The 20074-nt window shown below is 33.0% G+C and overlaps 1 protein-coding gene across 1 annotated transcript in view; it reads left to right on the top strand.

The window, feature by feature from the left end:
- Nucleotides 1-20074, top strand: part of VPS50 (VPS50 subunit of EARP/GARPII complex) — a 136083-nt gene that overhangs the window by 11259 nt on the left and 104750 nt on the right. Inside the window, exons 3-9 of the mRNA XM_032402136.1 lie at nt 7696-7818; nt 8970-9041; nt 11040-11093; nt 11923-11993; nt 12675-12792; nt 12891-12926; nt 14149-14231. Coding sequence (XP_032258027.1) covers nt 7696-7818; nt 8970-9041; nt 11040-11093; nt 11923-11993; nt 12675-12792; nt 12891-12926; nt 14149-14231 — 557 coding nt within the window. The remainder of the gene's footprint in view (nt 1-7695; nt 7819-8969; nt 9042-11039; nt 11094-11922; nt 11994-12674; nt 12793-12890; nt 12927-14148; nt 14232-20074) is intronic.

Genomic DNA, 20074 nt, shown 5'->3' with positions numbered 1-20074 from the left:
TAATACTTTTGAATGATGTGAAAGGTTTTTACTTCATTTAATTGGTTGTAAGACTTATGAAGACTTGAGACCAAAATTTATTATAATATATAATAATCACAATAGCCACAGGGTTAGTAGTTACAGAACTTATTAGGACTGTATTCAAGAGTATATGTTGAATCCTGATTAAAAATATCAGTATTCAGAACCTTATAAATCTGTATCTTAACTTTAAGTAAACACTTTCCATAGTTCTTCCGTAATGGTTATATATCATAAAAAGAGTACTGAGAAAAAACAATACTAATATTAACATTGTATTTTTTCTGAACTACTGCCTTCTGGTATTATTCTTTAAAGTTTTTTTGTTTGTTTTTAAGACCCTGAATTTACTAACTCATAAATACAAATAGGATTCAGCTAGGTTTGCTATTACATGATTGGTTTAGCTATGCTTTTGATTTTTTTCATTAAAGAAAATATAGGCCAAGGGAACAAAAGAAATCTCGGTTGCAGTCAAAACTTGAAAATATATTTGTCTAAATATAAGAAAGTATTTTTGTTTGCATACTTAATGCATTCCACAAATATTTATCGAGTATCTTCTCTTATATAACGTTCTAGGAGTTTGCGCAGAATGTTTTCTTGCTTGTAAAATACTTCTGTGAAGTAAGATAAATGGATTTGACTTGACTTCTTAGCATCTATGAAAAGAATCCTAAAACCACACACTAACTACAGAGCTTGGTTTTCAGAACTTTACCAAGATATGAGGAAAGTGTGTTGGATTAAGAGTCAAGAGAGCTAGGTTCAGGTGTTGAGGTAAATATTGAGCTTATGAAAGGGAAATTGTCTTTTTAAAAAAAATTTCTTATTGTTATGTTAATCACCATACATTGCATCATTAGTTTTTGATGTAGTGTTCCATGATTCATTGTTTGTGTATAACACGCAGTGCTCCATGCAGAACGTGCCCTCTTTAATACCCATCACCAAGCTAACCCATCCTCCCACCGCCCTCCCCTCTAGAATCCTCAGTTTGTTTTTCAGAGTCCATCGTCTCTCATGGTTCGTCTCCCCCTCCGATTTCCCCCCGTTCATTCTTCCCCTCCTGCTATCTTCTTTTTTTTTTTTTTTTTTAACATATATTGTATTATTTGTTTCAGAGGTACAGATCTGTGAGGGAAGTTGTCTTAATTGCGTGATTAAGAAGAAGATAAGAACATGAAGTTTAGGAAATGAGGAAGGGTTAAATTTGAGAGATGTTTTAAAAGCAGAATTTAGGACTGAGGATTTTATTGGACGTGGAAGGTGAAGGTATTGGAAAGACTGTGGTTTCTAGACACTGAGATCGAAGGTGTTGTGACGTCTTTTCTCAGAATAGATAGTATTTCTTCTTTTGGAGAGTGGGTCTGATGAGATGTTTTTAAAACTAATAGAAAAATAGAATCCAGACTATACACTGGGCTTCTCTCTCTTTACTTCAGTTTGTGACGTGCCTTTCTTTAGTATTAGCGTCCAAATGGACAGGAATGTGGCAGACAGCTTGATGTTTTTCACTGAAGTTGAGTAATTTTTAAAGATAGCTTTTTTAAAAAAAAATATTTGATGTCTCTAAAGCTATTATCTTTAGTGTTTTCCTTTTCATAGAAATAAATTTAGAAAAATACCCGTGAAAAATATAACTGTTGGGTAAGAGAAGTAAATAAAAACATTTGGCAGAATATCACATATGAAAGATTTGCTTTCTAGTTTTGTGTTTTTATTATATGTTAATAGGTATATTTTTATGAATAAAATCAATTCTCATTCATAATCTTTTTCTTTAAAAACAAATATGTGTTTATTTGGATGCTTTTTTGTATAAAAAGTGATTAAAATACATTATTTAAATCACTTAAATGTGTTATAAAGCTGGATTAAAATAATGCCACTTTAATAACCTTCTAGAAAAATCTATAAATCATTTTATGGAAACCTCCCTCCCAATTGTAACCTCACCAGTATTCCACTAGATGGCACTGAAAGCCTGAAAAAAAACCAACAACAACTAGGTAGGCTTTAAAAGCTATGTTTTATTTAAAACACACAAACACAAATGGATGATGAGCCTGGTGCTTTGATGGATCATTATTGTTGTTCCAGTGGGATTTTAAGAAAATGTACCATTTCCCTGCGTAATCCGACATCTGGCAATTCATTACAAATTTATATGGTATATGTATGGTTTTAGGGTATTTGATTTTGAATCCTGTTTCATTTGGAAACAAAACCTATTTTTGTTCAGTGATTTATGATTTTTATAATACTGATTGAATATTGAAAACTTCATGTTTTTGTTCTCCTAGCTAGAAGATTTTGGTAGCTAAACATTTTTTGCTCTCATTTAAAGCTCTAATGTGATATTAACTTTGAATAGACTATAATTATTTTTAGAATTTATTATAGCAGAGTAGCTTTTTTTAAAATGTTGATTGACAAAGAAATGCAAACAGTAAGAAAAAACCTTTGGTAAGATTTGTCTTGGTAAACCCCAATTCATGCTTTACAAGAATAAAATTTCTTTTTTTTTTTCTTCCTCACCCCCTCTCAACACAATGCATTCTGCCATTCAGGATTGTAATGTGAACCGTAGTCTAATAAACTATGTACAGAAATGGAAGTTGGTTTGCATTTCATTTTTTTTTTATTCTGTACATTTTTTTGTGGGGTTTTAAAACTTGACCTATGAAATGAAGATTTTGCATTCATCTTTTTTGTTTGAATAAAAAACCTACTATTGAAGACTCTTAAGTTTCCAAGCTGTTCTGTGAGTTTAAAAATTAGGTTAAATTGCTTTTCGAAATTAAAGAGAAAATTGAGTTTAATAATGGTAAGGAGAACTGTGAAGTTGTCATAGCTCACTTTTTACACTTATGAAAGTGAATAGAATTAAAAAATTTGAACTTGAGTCGGTATTTTTAATTTGTGTGGTATTTTGTATAATTTAAAAGTAGTGGTTAAATGCAAAATTTGTAGTCTTTTTTTTTTTTTTGTCCTAAACTTGAATACATTCCCATAAGAGATGAACTCTTAAGTAGGAAATTGCTTTGTAAAGTTATAGCCTAGTTCCTTAGAAACCATAAATACACTGGAAATGTTTTATAACACCTTACACTTGAGGGCTCCAATTGTTTTATAGACCTGAATCCCCAGTTCTCATAAAATCTTTTGTTGTTATGCTGAGAGGAAAAATGACTTGGCTAAAACAAAGATGTTCACTTAAATTTCTGTTATGATTGTTTTTCTTCATTTTTCATAAAGTTACATTTATAATGTGCATTTTATATGTATGTTCGTACAACTTTATCTCAGAGCTGATCAAAATGGAAAAAAATAGGCTAGGTAGAATTAGATGCAATCCTACAGTGTATTGTGACTGCTGAAAAGACAGCCTCTAAAATATTGACTACTTTGTTTTCTACCACTTGTCTAAAATAATCCTGCTTGGTTTATTATGTTAAGAAAATATTGAATATTTATGCTTACTTTTTTGATACAGCATCTGGCACGGTGATAGGTGTTAAGCTTTTATTTTTAGTAAAGGAAAAATATGGTTCTAGGATATATAAAAATATATTGGATTAAAAAAAAACTCTATTGTTGCATTTTATTGCCTCTTGGTGTATATGTAGATGCTCCCTCTGACATTTTTCCACCCTGTGAAGCCATCCTCTGCCGTTTAACCTGTTGTATGCTTTCCCGCTACAGCTTTTACTCGTGCTTTGCTTTGTATTTGTTACCTTATTTCCCCAAATTTCTCAAATTTGAAATTTCACCTGTTCTCTCTTCTCTAAATGGCACCTGTTCCATCAAATGTGAACTCACTGCCCTTCGATGCCCTAGGTTTTGTTTGTTCTCCCTTATGTTCTGCCTTGCAGGGGCATTGCTTCTTCCTTCATCTGACCTCTCCTATTACTTCAGCAGCTATTTTTTTACTCAACTTTATTTCTGTATGACCTAGTATAGGGAATTCTTACATAGTGGGAATTAAAAAAAAATGTTAAATTGAAATATGTGACTCAATTGAGAAAGGTATGATAGGAGAGCTTTGAAAGTAGACAGGTTATTTCCTAATGATAGTATGGAAGAGAGACTTGATTTGTTCTTTTTTGCCATTGTATTTTTATTTTTATCCCCTTTACAGTTAAATTCATTACCTTAATTGTGGTTTTTCTTCAGTTTTAATTTTGGGGTAAGCAATGTACTTTTTCTTTAAGTGTAGTTGATTACCATTAGCAAGCAAGTTGTGGCGAATTTTGATGGTGTATAGTTGTCGATATATTATTTTTGGATTTTCAAGTTTTATAGAGCATTTATACCACTTTAATGATAACATGTATTTATTAGTTACTATGTGATTAAAATTTACTATAAAATAAAATTCTTTAAAGAATTTTTATAATAGTCTGTAAGACTGAAATACTTGATTCTCAAACTTAGCTTATCAAAAATTATTGTAACTTTAAAAGAAATCATATATTTTAATATGGTATAAGGTGTTTCATTTGTTATTCTGGTCCCCTGGTTTTGCCTTTTAAATTTTTTTTGTAGGAAATATTTTGTTCATTTTGTTTATGTAAAATTTTGCCTCATACGTATATATTGGCTTGCAAAATTGGTTTTAGGTGAAGAATTATGTATTTTTCTACATCTCCAATTCAAGGAAACCAGTTTATATAATGGCAAAATTATGGGGTAATTGTGGTAAGAATATACAATCTTGCTGTTTTTGTTTATTTTTCTAATTTACATGCTTAAAGTATCCCTAAAATCACTTAACATTTTTTATTATTTCTAGTTAGAAGAAAGAGATCTTTTATTAAGAGTTTGTGGAAAGTTTTGACTATCAAAACAACGTCTTTTCCTTTCTTTTTGTTCTTTTTTTTTATACAGCTCACTATGTAAATTAATTTTAGTCAGTCAGTGATTGCTTTCTACAGTGTGCCTTGGCACTACAGAACATAATGATGGGGAATAGGGAGAAATCTCAGTTCTCAAAAGGTGTGTTATTGGATTGAGCAGGGGGCACTAACAGTAGTGAAACATGTAGAGAATGATCAGGTAGAAGCAGAGTCTTGCAGCCCTCAGGTGCAGTGGGATTGAAAGGAACAAGGTGATCAGGATCTAGTTAGAATGGAGTTTGTCTAAATGAGTTCAGGTGTATATTTTCACAGATGAGCCACTAAGTTGTCCGAAAGGAGAGGGTATTTTATAGGGATATAGTTTGGACATTTGTTTTGGATTGAATTCTACTTTGTGTGCTATGTTTCTTTCTCTGCCGTTCTTGATTTTATCCCTCTTCTTAGTCTAGGTTACTTAGAGTGTCAAGTGTTATGTGTCTGTTCTTTGAAATTATATGGGTTTGTCTGCTCTCTCTGATATAATTGCTTAGTTCTCCAAGAAGGAATGGCACTTGACCTTTTATATACATATACAGATTGTACCCTTTTTACAGATTCATTATGTTTGTGAAGTGTACACTTGTGAGATATTTATAAATGAAATCATGTTTTCCCTTTGACATTCTTAATAACTTTGGATATTTGTTTCACTTGTCATTGTGTGTGTGTGTTTGTGTATATGTCCTTTACAGGTGAAAAAATGAGTTGCCCAAGTTAATACCAGAGTCACAACTAAAACCTAAGGGTCTTTACCTTTAGATCAATTAATTAGGTAGTGTATGGAGAACCTCAGCATGGAGTTCTATGTCATTGGCATATCTATATTTAAGATGAAAGTGTTCATTCATTGCAGTCTATTTGAATTTTTTGCTTGACTTCGTACTTGATATTTTCAGTCTTAGCAATTTTTATAATTTTTTTTTTTTTGAATGGTACCAACCTCATTTGTTTCTTAGTGGTGCTGTGAAATTCCTAGGGAGGCAGCATTGCCGTATCCTCACCTGGGTCTTTTTCCCTGCCTCAGGTTGCAGCATCAGAAGCTGGTATTTCAAATGCCTGTGGACTCTTAGGGAGGGAGATTGCCAAGAATTTCTGATCTCGTTTTCCATTTCATGTCTCACTCATTTCAAATTTTTATTAAATGCTTGGAGGTTGCCCATGAGTAGCCTAGTTGGAAACCTTTCTGTAAGTGGTGTGGTTTTAACCCAAGTCTGTGCCTCAGCGTCATTGTCCAGGGTGCAACGCAGATTAGTGTGTTTGTTGTCGATAACCCCCTGCTACACACACACACACACACACACACACACACACACACAGAGGAATGCAGCTCCCACTGTTTGGACACTGGATTTCTTACTTTACTCATAGTATTTGATTGCATGCTAAATCACTGATGACTGTATCTTTGACCCTTTTTTTTTGGTTAATGTATTTTATAAGTTGAGTTTTGGTACAGAAGAGGCATTTTCTTTCACATGCACTTTTAATTATGTAGAGTTGATTTTTGTATGACTTTGCCTTCTCTTTTAAATTTATTGGAATTTTAAATACAAACAGAATTATTCTCTTGAGTTTCAGATTTATTGCTCTAATATTTTCTTTTAGCTTGAATCTAAGAGGAGATAATTTTATAATTAATAATTTTTCATATTTAAATTATAAATTAAAGTCTGAAAGATATATAAGCTAGATTCTTTTTTATAAATGAAAACTGTGCCCTGCAATAAAATAATCTAGAGTATTTCTATTTGGAAAACAATGTTCTCTAATTGACATTATAATTTCTGTGTATTTAATTAATGATTTATTAAGGATTTTTGTTAAGTATTATTTTAATGACTATAAAATTATTTTAAGTATGAGTTTCTTTTGTGTTCTTAAATGTATTTGAGATTAATATGAATAAAAAAATCAAAGGACTAAATTGTTAAATGTCTATAATAATGTGTTGATTAATTAGTATGGCAGAGAGTGGGTGTCTGAGTTAATGAAATTTCCCAGTTAACTGAAGGTTTATCCAATTATGCAGTGAAATTGCATAGGATCAGGATGCTGACATTAGGGGTAGGGATTTGTCTGTCAAGCTCTTTTTAGTTGTGTAAATCCATAGAAGCTCCATTCTGTATCATTAGAAAGAAAGCGTTTTATCAAATACAGAGCTTTAGATTCATAATCAGATCATTAATTGCATTATCAGCACACTTTGAAGGAAGCCTCATAGGATTACAGAGCTAAACTTGTGAATCTTTTTTGGAGCCAGTGTTTCTTAGCCGAGCAGTGAGATTTCTAGCACAAGGAAGGATGTCTGCTCTGCTCAGGGTTTTAATGCTGATTGTGACCTGCAAGTCATTGAGATATTCCCTGGTTATCTGTGCTAAGACAGATTTTAGAATGTTAAATGATGAAAATGCGTATGTATGTGGTATGTATGTATGATAGATACTACATAGTCACTTTGGTTTTTCCTTTTGTTGAACTTATAAATTCTTCCACCTATCCATTGGCACACACAGAATTGAAAATAAAATCTGAATCTTCAAACTGGCTAGTTTTTTTTTTTCTCCAATAGATGAGTAGTTTTTAGTATTTTAGTGTTTTAGTAGTCCTAATTTTCCATGAACTTTCCTGTTTTCTGTCAGTTTATCTCCTTGCTTGGAATGGTTCCCAGGAGATTTGTGACTATTAAGACAGGTGATTATTTATTTCCATGCAGGTAGAATTATAACAGGTACAAGTACTGTAATTGTGATTTCTTTTTTTTTTCTTAAAGGAGGAATTCCGAGAACTTCGAGACCAGCCTAGTGACCCTCAAGCTGAACAAGAGCTAATTAATAGTATTGAACAAGTATATTTTTCAACGGACTCATTTGATATTGTTAAATATGAGCTGGAGGTAAAACAAAATTCATTAAAACCTATTTAAACCCTATCTTGTGCAGTGACTGAATTGGGGGATGAGATTTGAATGCTTTTTAGGGGTGTTCAGCCGTCCTTTCTTCCTTCCTTCTTTCCTTCCTTAATACCAGGACTGGTTTATGATGACCATATAGTGATTTATTGAACTGTCCACATTGTTTAATGATTAAATTATTTAAAAAAATGTAAAATTAAGTGCGGCTATAGAATATTGGTCCAGGAAACATTTCTGTAATTTTGGTTTTTATTTTTTTATTTTTATTTACACAATTCACAGCATTCACCATAGTACATACCCTCCCTAATGTCCATCACCAGCCACCCCATCCCTCCCACCCCCCTCCATGTATTTTTGGTTTTTAACTGTTAGCATGCAGTATGTTGGTGTGCTGCCTCTATCTTATTTTATATTGTCAAAATATGTTTAGAGAAACTTTGAGACTTTTAATCATCAATGTATCTTTACATAATTGTTTTGCCATGATAAAGACCTCTATGCCATGATGTTTATAATGTTGGCATTTTAAATTTATAGGAAATTCAAAAAAGAATAGTAAAATCTGGTTTTAGATGAAACCAAATACAGTATGCATACATACTTTATATGCACTATATACACCATCAGCCCCCAGTCGTTCTGAAGTTTCATCAGTCCATTGACTGAAACTTGGAGTTTCCAGTATACACAGCAGTATGCATTTTTGTTAGTTTCCCATCCTGTCTTTTGAAAGCTGATGCGGAATCTAGAATGTACTCCAGCAACTGTCACTATCACAGTATAGTGCTTAGTTACTATTCCTAATATTTCAGAGGGGAAATGTTTTGAGTTCTGTTGTAGACAAGTAGGGATATACCTATGGCTGATAGAGGGTAAGGTTAAGATGTGGGACTTTCTTCTGTCTTATAGGGCTGGGTGAGGGATGGCACGTGAGAGGGTTGGGCAACAAACATGTGGAAGCTTTCGTGTCTGAAGTCTAGTGGGGAAAGTGGGGAGGCCAAGAGGAGTGGGTGGGAATGGGATGAGGCACTGTTTTACATGCACAGATGATAGTTTGTAAGTCAGAAGTATGCAGGTAAATGAAACCAAATTAAACTATTTTTTATACTTCATTTATGGGTATTTTTTAGAAACTCCCTCCTGTTCTCAATTTGCAAGAATTAGAGGAGTACAGAGACAAATTGAAACAACAGCAAGCTGCAGTAAGTAAAAAACACCTTTCTTTCTGACATAACTAAATGAAACAGCAGGGAGGTGTAATATTTGCAGATTTTATGGTTTAACTTAACATGTTAAACAAATATTACTTAACATGACTCAGACTCAATGATACATTTATTTAAAAATTTAATGCCTATTCAGTTTCCCTCCCATTACCTTGATATAGATTTCCTTCTAGAACTGAGAGGTTTTTTCTCTGGAATCCTGAATGTGATCAAAGATTTTTGAACCTTTTCTTTTTGGATTGCTAAGTACCTTTAGGCTCCTTGTCATGCATGCATGACTTCCCTACTATAGTTTCTTATCTCAGAATAAAGGCCCCCGCTTGTAGTTGAAATAGGCCCAAAGAGAAAAGAGAGCTAAGATTCAGAATGTTCCAGTTATAGTCACTGATTAATTGTCTGGCATTGGGCAAGTCACTTAGCCTTGCTCAATCTGTGAAGTGACGGGTTAGGCCTGCATTTTCTTGGATGCTGTAAAATTCTGTGATTCTGTGATTTTCCTTGCTGAGGAAGGCTGAGCTCCTTTAATAGAACTTAGACTATACTGTAGATTAAATAATGTTAGTACGGGATCTTGATAATTATTTTATTTTATTTTATTTTATTTTTATTATTTATTTTTTTAATAATACATCTGACAAATAAAGGAAGATATACTTCTCCTTCTTTTGTACTACACTCAGAGGTCTCAGTGGGTGCTAGGATCTCCCTGGGGGTAGCAACAGTGGTGTTGGGAAGGGACTTGACCAATAGAGGGTTGTGTGGTAAAAGTGCTTTTAGAGAACTGGATTCCAGTGGATGGTGGCATCTTTTGCCTTCTGTTGGTTTCAGCATGTTTAAATATGTACACATCTGTCTCTGTACTTGATCTGCTGGTATTCTTTAGGGAATGAGGCCCCATTACAGGGGCCAGATAGCACAGTGACCTTTAGAATTTGGTACACCTGGGCTTGAATCCTGGCCTTGCTGTGGGGGCTGTGGGTCAGTTACTACTATATTTAAGATTATTCATCTGGAAAATGAGGAACCCATTTTAATAGATTGTTATGAGTACTGATTGAGATAATGTAGGGAAAGCACTTAGTACACTGCCTGACACAGTGCAGACTAACAACTATACTGTCTATTTTAAACTATTAAAAAAAAAACCCCAGTTTGATAAAATTAGGCCAGTTTCTGTTTATACATCTATATAAATTCATATCTAAACAAATTCAAAGCAGTTAAGAAAATATAGAAGGATTAATGCAATAGTTGAATGTATGTGTAATTCTTTGTTCTCAGTTGCTTGGGGAAGGGGAAGGGAAACTCAACTAATTGAGTTTTTTGAGCAAAAATTCACTAAATGCTTTGGATGTGCCATGCTCCATAGTACCTGTAGTGTAGTCTAGCAGGTGCCCCTGAAACTGAAATAAGAGCCTCATATTCAAAATCATTATAATTCTTACATACACTAACATTTTTCATGGAATTGACCAAGGAAACCTTAGGTATGTTCATAGCATTCCAAAAAAAATCCCCCCAAAAACACGTTTTCAAGTTTTCAGAAGTAGAGGACCAAATTACTGTTTGTCTTTTTAGGTGGTACAAAGGATCTAAAGGGTACAGGATGTTCTCTGTTTCCCAGACACTGTGTCCATAAATTCAACTGATTGATTGTCTTAACGAGTTCGTCTTTTAAAAGCAAATCTTAAGCCCTTAAAGATCTTACACCTTTGTGCATGTTAATAAATCAGATGATTCTCATATTATTAACAGTCATAATGACCATTTGTTGAGTTTCTATTAAGGACCAAGTATTATGCTCTCTGTTATATCCCTTTTACTAATTTCATAGCCCAGAGCATGCCAATATCTGCTGTAGAAGTTATTGGGAAGAACTATGGAATATTCTTACAAAAATTTAAAATGTAAAATGAAATGGGAAGTATGTGGCTTTTTCTTTTACTTCCTGTGTTTGATTGCATGTTTTTATAGGTCTCTAAAAAAGTAGCAGATTTAATCCTTGAAAAACAGCCTGCTTATGTAAAGGTAGGATGATATTTGTTATTTTTAATAGTAAAATTTTAAAAATGCCTAAGTGACTTACACATGAAAGTGTTGAAATAATTTATTCTCGTGTCTGTAGTTCTATAGCAACATATTGACTCTATTTGGGGTGTGTGTGTGGGGGGCTATATATGTATGTTTTTCTCTCTCATTTGGAATTTACCAAACTGAAGAAGTGACTTTTTATAATTGATTTTAAAGTAATCTCTTTGGTTTTTCCAAACTTTAGAAGGCCCAGTGAAAATTCCTTCTGTGTACTTTGTAACATGTCGATCATTAATAATGACTGCTCAATAGCAGTGTAACAATCTGTCTTTAAAAGATAATAAAATTGGAATCTTATAACTGAATCTGTCTTTGAATCAGAAAATCAGAGACTCCAAAATCCATTGAAATACCTACCAGTGTTCAAATGAAGACATCTGTTGTCAAAGCATCTTAGGAAACAGAAATCATACTTGTCATATCCTTGATTATCTTCTGAAGTTCTGTTGGGTAGAAACATTTCAATGGATGTATTATTAGTATTTGTTTATGCCTGTATAAAACAGGTTGGATCTAGTTTTCCTTATGAGCAATACTGACTAAATATTTTATCATATGTCATTGTGAAAATCATTTGAAAGTAGTCATTTTAAATTATTTTGTGAAAGATACACCAACAGTTTTCAATTTTAGCTATCTTTGTTGCTACTTTGTTTTCTAAGCAGGCTTTTCTTTGAAACCCACTAAAGTTTTTGTTAGAGTATCATATGAATAATAAAGAAAAATAAAATGCCTCCACAGTAACCTATACCTAATTTTTCCATAGGAACTTGAAAGAGTTACCTCATTACAGACGGGTCTTCAGTTAGCTGCTGTTATCTGCACAAATGGGAGGAGGTATTGCATTTGATGAATATTTTGTTTTTTAAGCTGGAAAACATTTCAAGAAAAATTGTGAAATTGTCATTGATAATTGAGTTTTTATTATGACTATGGTTTCTAGAATACTGTTCATTAACTGAATATATATTATGATCTAAAAGCTGCACTAAGAAAGTATGTGTGAAATGAAATATCTATAAATCTCATTATGGCCTTAACATACTGCTGTTTTTATATTGTTTAGATTAATGCTTCTCAAACTATAAGGATCAGACTTTTTTTCTTTTTTAATTTCCATTTTTTTTTTACTATATTTGTAAAATGCACTAAAAACAAAATACTAAGAAAAAAACCTAGGACATAGAGAATGTTGTCTCAATTTTTTTATTGATTCATCAAACTTAAAATTATTATATAAATTTTTGCTCTAAGTAGTTTTTTAATACTTATTCTCCATTTCTGTACTTTTCTTGTGATGGATCAGTAACAGTTTGAGGATTGGCACCAGTCCACCCACCATGCTTTGAGTAATGCTGGTTGAGATTGAGCCGTTGAATACATTTGTCAAATAGTAGTCACAATCCCTGATTTTAAGAGTAATTGAGGATATCACCTCGTCAGTTGCCTAATTGTTCTGTGTGAATAGTGTTCTTATTATAATAGAAAAATTTAAGTATTTATTCTTCTTTTTTGCAGACACTTGAATATTGCCAAGGAAGGTTTTACTCAAGCTAGTTTAGGCCTTCTTGCAAATCAAAGGAAACGTCAGTTGCTGATTGGACTTCTGAAATCTCTGAGAACTATAAAAACATTGGTATATACAGGTTACTATTTAAAAATTAAAACTTAATTTTATGGTTGAAACAGATTTACCTTTGACTTGTGTGTGTGTGTGTGTGTGTTTTTTTCTAGCAAAGAACAGATGTGCGCTTAAGTGAAATGCTGGAGGTAAGTAAACAAAGTTTGGAAATTTGGTGATCCTGATACTATTAAATAGAAAAATTATAGTGGAAAACATTCAGATGTGCATTTCTTTCAAATTGCTACATGGTATAACGAACATTTTTAGACATGTAAAGGTACTTGCTCTAGAGCATTTTTCTATTGACATATTTCATTTAGAAAAATTTATTTGGGGAAATGTTTACTTTGTAGCAATGTGGGAATGTTAACTTCAGTATATTGATTGCATTTGCACCCAAATAGCAGTAAAATTATCTTTTGTATCAAGCATATAGGAATGATTTAAGGAATATGTCATATTTGAGTTATGTTTGGTATCTCATAGTAATTGGTTTCCTGAGTGAGCCATCTGTTTTCTCTTTGATGCTTTCTTAGCATTCTCTATGTACTTGTTTTATAAAGCATAAGGTAATGTGTGTGTTTCCCATAATACTTGAGGTCCTTCAGGTAGGTACTTTGTCATCATCTCAGCATCCCCACTGGTTTGAAGTACATTTGTCCAATTATAGAGATGAGCATAGGAAAACTTTTTTATGGTTTTCAGTAATCACCGTGTTACTTCTAAACTTAGATTTGAGAAATGCATATGAAAATTTCGTTTGGCATTAAATTACTCTTTAGATGATAAAAACATTCCAAGGCTATTAATGAATATTTCACTTTCTCCCATCCAAGTACTAACCAGGCCCGACCCTGCTTAGCTTCCAAGATCAGTTGAGATCGGGCACATTCAGGATGGTATGGCCATAGACCGAATATTTCACTTTCTAACAACTTTATTTGTTTTAAAATATTTATTGATTTCTTGGTGGTAAAACTCTTGAGTGTTGATTACAAGTGGAATTCATACTGGTTTGGAACATTTTATATAAACATTACTGAAAGAAGATATATTAACAGTTAAAGAACACTTTCCCTGTGAAGCAGCTTACTATTTTGTGTAGGCTTTATCCACATGTCATGGTCTTAGAGGGCTGTTACTATGTATATGAGGGAAGAGAATATTTTTTCTATGCATACATTTTAGGCTTGGAGCTAGTCGTCTCTTTATATTATTTATTTATCATTGGTATTCTAATCCTTACTTAAGAGGACTTAAAATTTTCTGGTTCTGTAACTTTTGGATGGAGTATGAGCGGAGATTTATTTTCAGGGACTTCAGGAAAAATGTTTCCTGTTTAATGACTTCTGTTGTTGTTATCTTAAGGAGGAAGACTATCCAGGAGCTATTCAGTTGTGCCTGGAATGTCAGAAAGCCGCCAGCACTTTTAAACATTACAGTTGCATAAGGTAAGGTAATATAAAAATTTTAAAGCTGACTCTGTTGTCAGTTTTTAACATATGAGCTGTGTAACACACAATGTTAATGAACATTGAAAATTAATATTAAGTGTTATGTTCTAGTTTAGCATTCTTGTTCATAAATGGGCAGTACAATGAAATTATAAATAATAATTCATAAGGTGTGAAAGATCAGATATTTTTAATCCTACCCCTTCTTTTCAGCTCATTGAAACTTTTTTTTTCATATTCTTTCCAATTTATAGAGTAGTAGAGAAGAATAAATTTATCTGTTTACATTTCTCTTGCATCTCTTGGGAATTTTTCCTCCTTAACTTTGCCCAGCTTATAAATATTGAGAGTATTACTGCAGTTTGTTTTTCACATCCAGACAGTTCAAGTGTTCGGCTCATCTTGATAAGAATTATTTTGGAAAATTTAAGTGTGATTTAATTTTATGTCATAATCATCTTTGTCATATTTAAGTGATTATGTATTTGATGTGTTACATCTTTTATTTAGTTATTTATAAAATGTACAGTGTAAAAATGGCCATTGCAGCCTTTGCTATTAGTTCTACTTTATTAATGGGTTTTTGGTCTGCTTAAAATGAAGGTTTTGCATTACTGGTGGCAGTCCTTTGGGGAGGCTCAATCCCCAGGTGTAATTTCCATCATTCCTCTAAAACCATCTCAAGTAAACATACAATCTAAGTAAAATTGTGTGCTTGCCAAGCAAACCCAGTTTCAAATTAAATTCATACCTATCCTAGAACATAACCCCTCAGTCTCTCCTGTATGGAAATTCTGGCAGTTAGTGAGCACGATGCACCCACATTGTAGATGTTGATTGTTCGTATCTGAAAAATATAAGGATTAGGGAAGACCAAAACATTAATACAGATTTAATTAAATTTTTTTCTTTTAATATACTCCCACATCATGGGTCTCTGCAGGTTGTAGGATAAGAGCTAGCTATTTTCCCCACTAGAGATGCTATTTAATATTTATGGTATTTTTTTCTTTAGGATTGTGCATACTGAATCAACACACTTTTTATTTGATTAGGAAATGCATAGTTGGGTAGTTCCAGTGATGTTTGTTTTTATCCATTTTGACACCGATTAACTGTCACTATTAAAGACTTGATTATGTTATTTAGATTTTTTTAAGTTGAGTAAATAGAGAATTAGCTCTAATATGTTGAATGTATTTGAAAATTTCTAACAAGGGCCTTCTGGGTCCTGAGGAGACATAGCACGCATTTAGTTTATTTTGTGGTGATAAATGAGTTACAGTGAGAACAGCTTATATATGATTGGGTGAACATAATTCAGGCAGTTATACATTACTGAGTGTTTATTATATGCCAGGTGCTTTGCTTTAGAATTGGCTGAATAGTGTTGAACTATACATAATGTAATCATTATAATCCCTGGTTTTCTAGATTACCTAGGTAATCTATCAATAAGGGCTTGGACTGAAGAAGGCATAGTGGGATGGTGGGATGGGGTCTTAGGGAGATGGGTGTTGAGCATACAGAGGAAGCATTGGGATCTAACTCCTTCGGGGTCAAGACTAAGGAGGACTTGAAGGAGGGGCATAGGAGTTAGCTAAGACAAGGTATGAGGGTTGTAGATAGGAGATTATGGGTATTATGATGAAGTCTTTGTTGCAGAGATAACAAGCAAAATGAGGACTGAAAATATCTATCCAAAGAAATCATAGCTGACTTTGTTGGGATAGATTTGCCTGAAGTATAAGTATAGGATGAGAAAATTTTATAAAGAGGGGAGATGTGGAATTGAGGGGGAAATTTGCATATTTGAAAATCTATTGGAAAGTGAGAGGTTGAAAATAAAATAGAGGACATAATATTATGCTAAGGCTTTGTAGGGATTATAGTAGAGGTGACTTTGAAAAGGTTACCTTCTATTATAATAGGAAAGAATGGCTGTGGAAATTTGATGGCAGGAAATTGAGGTAGAGGGTGACATGTGTTGGCACTTTGTTTTTCCTCAATAATTAAAAATTTTGGCTGTGCTAAAGTAATTATCTACTTGATGAGAGTTAACTATACAAAATGTTTTTTAAGGAAATTTTAATTTGGGCTTTCTAAAGTTAGCGTGAAGTGACTTCTGAGTACTTTCTCATTAAGGTATGTAGTGATATGTGGAGGAGCTGTGACTACAGTTATCCGACCTGGTGAAAAGATTGAAATTGAAAAGATCAGTAATGGTAACTTAAAGTAATAATTGCTTTATTTTAGGGAGTACATTATGTAAGAGGCATGCTGTGTTTACACATGTGAATTGTACATGTAATAATAAGAAAAGTTTGTCTTATTCTTTGAAAATAGGTAAAAATACATGCACAAATATATTAAAATGTCCCAAGGAATTAATTTCACCTTAGGCTTTGCAGGTGTTTTTGTGTTGTGTTTTTAACTTGGTGATGTAGTGACAATGTCGGCGTGGCTCAGAGAGCTTTGCTATTAGTTGGAATTGTTTGGTGGCGATGCCAGGCCTTCTACCGGGATTCTTCCTCACACACCAGCACTGTTTGCTCTGCTAGCCCCCATTCATCCTGCTTAACCCAATCTCGTTTTTTCTTGTTTTACACTTCTGTTCCTACTTGGGAGAGCATGAGAAATTTGCTCACTTCCTGTAGATAATGGGATATGAGCTATGGTGATAGAGTTAGTTGATGTGTAGGTCAGGTTGAGTCCACAAAAACGAAAGGAATTTTATTCTCTCTTCCTTTTATGTCTTTATTAATTGGATGTACCTCTTTTATTTTGTGCATTTATTTTCCTTTCTTTTGCTCTTTTTCCTCTGGTCTTCTAAATACAGTACTGTACCTGTTCTTGAGCTCTCTGGTTGGGACTGCTCAGACATGATTCATCAACACTTTAAAAATTCATTTCATTGACCTGGAGCTGTGGAATTTAACCAAAGGCAAGATTTAATCTTTGCTTGGACCTGAGTGAATCAGAGTGAAAAATCATTTGACACTCTGGTAATCCGAGGAATAGTAACTAATTTCCAACTGTTTATACTCTCATTTTCTTTAACATTTAAATTTATTTTCATTTCTCTTGATGGCTAGAGAATCATGAAGTATATTCGCTTTAGAAATGTCCTTAAGAGAACAACCCGTGATGCAGAGCATTTCTGGGTTCTGGTGTAATTTTTTTTTTTTTAATATACTTTAGGCAAGTTCATATGCACAACGTACCTGCTTGTCCACTTTTTAATTTTTCCTAGGTAGAGTGTATGTTCCTCTTTTCTTTGCTAGTCACATTGCTCTTCTGTTGGAAAAAAGGGTTTTGGTAGATGGGAGAGACCCTGTGGTCTTAGGAGTAGATTACATGGGGCAACTGAGGGCTGACTCTTAAGATTCTGAAAGCAGGAAAAACAGAATTCATGTATTTGCTTCTGCATAAAGAACCCTTGACTGTATTGTCTGTCTCAGGTTATATGACTGTGTAGCTTAATACATAAAGTACCAAGTAATACAATGTACACAGTTGATTGAAAACTGAAAGAAAACTTGTACCCCTTCAGTACCTTGTATTTTCCTTGAGATATGGTGTGTTTCAACATCTTTAATAAAAGATAGTATACCAGTTTTGTTCACTTTTATAACTGACAGGGAACATTTTTACATTATTTGACATTTCTTGAGTTGATCGACAGAATCATATATTTGGGATTTACTGGGAATAGGAATCAGTATGTTTATGTTAAAGTATGTCTGCGAATGAAGCATTTAATTTATTTTTCACTTGAAATTTATCTAAATTAGTTTCAAGAAAAGTTATTTTTAAAAGTCAAAACTGCTTTATTGTTTATTTCATTTGAAAGAAACTACTTGAGGGAATCTGAGAGCATTTTGGATTATGCACTCAAAAGTTTGTATACCACCAGAACTAGAATATCTTTCTCGAGTACTATACTTTAGCATAGACACATGTATTTAGTTTCTCATAATCTTCAAAATACCCTTTTTTCCCCCTCAGAATATGAACTTGGTAGTGGAATAAAAATTGTAGGTTGTAGAACTTCTTTAAATCCTAGAATAATGAACCCAGCTTTTTGGTACAAATACAGCAATACTAGGGACTGTGCGTCCCCTATTGCCCTTGATTCCCTTCTAGCAAGACGTCATGCTCTGTCTTTGTCTAGGTTCAGGCAAGGGGAACCTAGGAACTCTGCCTGGGATTGTGTTCGGAGCAGTGAGTGTTTCGGCTGGGTCACCAGGCCAGCTACCTAGACCCATGCTGTGCCATTTTGAAATAATGTAAAGTAAAATCTACTGATGGCAAAACATAATATTTAAACAAAAGTGTCTTAAACAAAAGGTAAAAGTTTCTTTCTGCCTTACCCACCATTCCCTTTCCTACTCCCTGAAGTAAACCACTTTTACAGCTTATTAGTTTTTTTTCCAGTAGATTTCATTGTAATTTAAAGTACTGTGTTAAAATATCTTTTTCCTGATTCATCATTGTAAATAGTTGTTGATTCTCTGACTGTTTACTCCTCCTATTAAAATACCAATAAGAGATAGGAATTTGGTATACTTCCTTTTGCTTCTCTTCTCTGTCTTCCAGGATATATTAGTGAAACTGTTATTTTTACTTGGTCAAGTTTATAACATTTATATTCTTTTGCAGCTATAGTTAAATCTTCTGTGTTTTCTCAGTAGGTTACTTCCAGAAAAATTAACCTAATAGAAATTGTATTTATTATATCATGATTATATAAATACTATCTGCAGGACTAAATAGAGTGGTTGGACTTATAAAAAAAGAAAAGTAATTCTTTCTCTCTACATGAAAATCAAAATCTATTGGTGTTTTTTTTATTTGTTGAACATTTTTCACCTTTTTTAGGTCCTACTCAACTGCTATCATTTCTATAATGTTTCCTTTTTTATATGTTCCTTTGTCTTGTTTTGTTACAGTTATCCCTTTGAGAAATTTTTTTGATATGGAATATATGGGAAATCAATTTTCAGATTTTGAAATGATGTTAATTTAGTCCATACCCATGATTGAAAGAAAAATTATTATTTTTTTTTGAAAATGAAATGCATTGCTCAGTTGCCTTTTAGCCTTCTGTTTGTAGGACAGGGTCAGATACTATTCTCATTCTCACAAATAGTGCCTTTTTTTTTTTTTTTTAAAGAAACTTTAAGGATTTTTCTCTTTTTACTTGGTGTTCTAAAATTTCGCCAGTTGTCTAGGAAAGTCATTTGTATCAGACTCTTTACTCCTAGATGATGAGACAAGAATGAAATATTATTTAATCCTTATCTGCATGAGATGCTTCTTGTTATACCAAGAGCTTTTGAAATGTATTTGTTCTCCAGGAGCTTATAATAACAGGCAGTTAACAGGCAGGACTGTGGGATAATATGCCAGTTAAAAACACAGAGTACATAAACAAAAGACCATCAGAAATGTTCATGCTGTGAATGGCTTGCTTCTTATACCCCTATGGGAATGGGAATATTGACATGTGTAAGAGTGTGAATAGAAGCTAGGCACTGCTAGCTTTGACGGCATCAACTGTGCAGTAATTCTAAATTAGATTGTAATAAGGTTTTTTTCACTAACACTTTATTTTTTTAGCTCTTAAAAATTGAATCATGATGGTGATGATAGTGATGATGGTTGTGATAATATTTAACATTTTTGGGCTTTTCTATGTGTTCAAGCACTGTACTAATCATTTCCCTTGCCTTTTCTTATTTGGTATTGACAAAATATTCCACAGAGGTTTTATTATCATTTCTATTTTATAGATGAGGAAATTGATGCTTTGTAAAATAGGTGGCAGAGTCAGGATT

This window comes from Phoca vitulina, unplaced genomic scaffold (genome assembly GCF_004348235.1).
Source record: "Phoca vitulina isolate PV1807 unplaced genomic scaffold, GSC_HSeal_1.0 scaffold4, whole genome shotgun sequence".
NCBI classification, from domain to species: domain Eukaryota; kingdom Metazoa; phylum Chordata; class Mammalia; order Carnivora; family Phocidae; genus Phoca; species Phoca vitulina.
The sequence above is the reverse complement of the archived record's forward strand: the minus strand, read 5'-3'. Positions and strand labels throughout refer to the sequence as shown.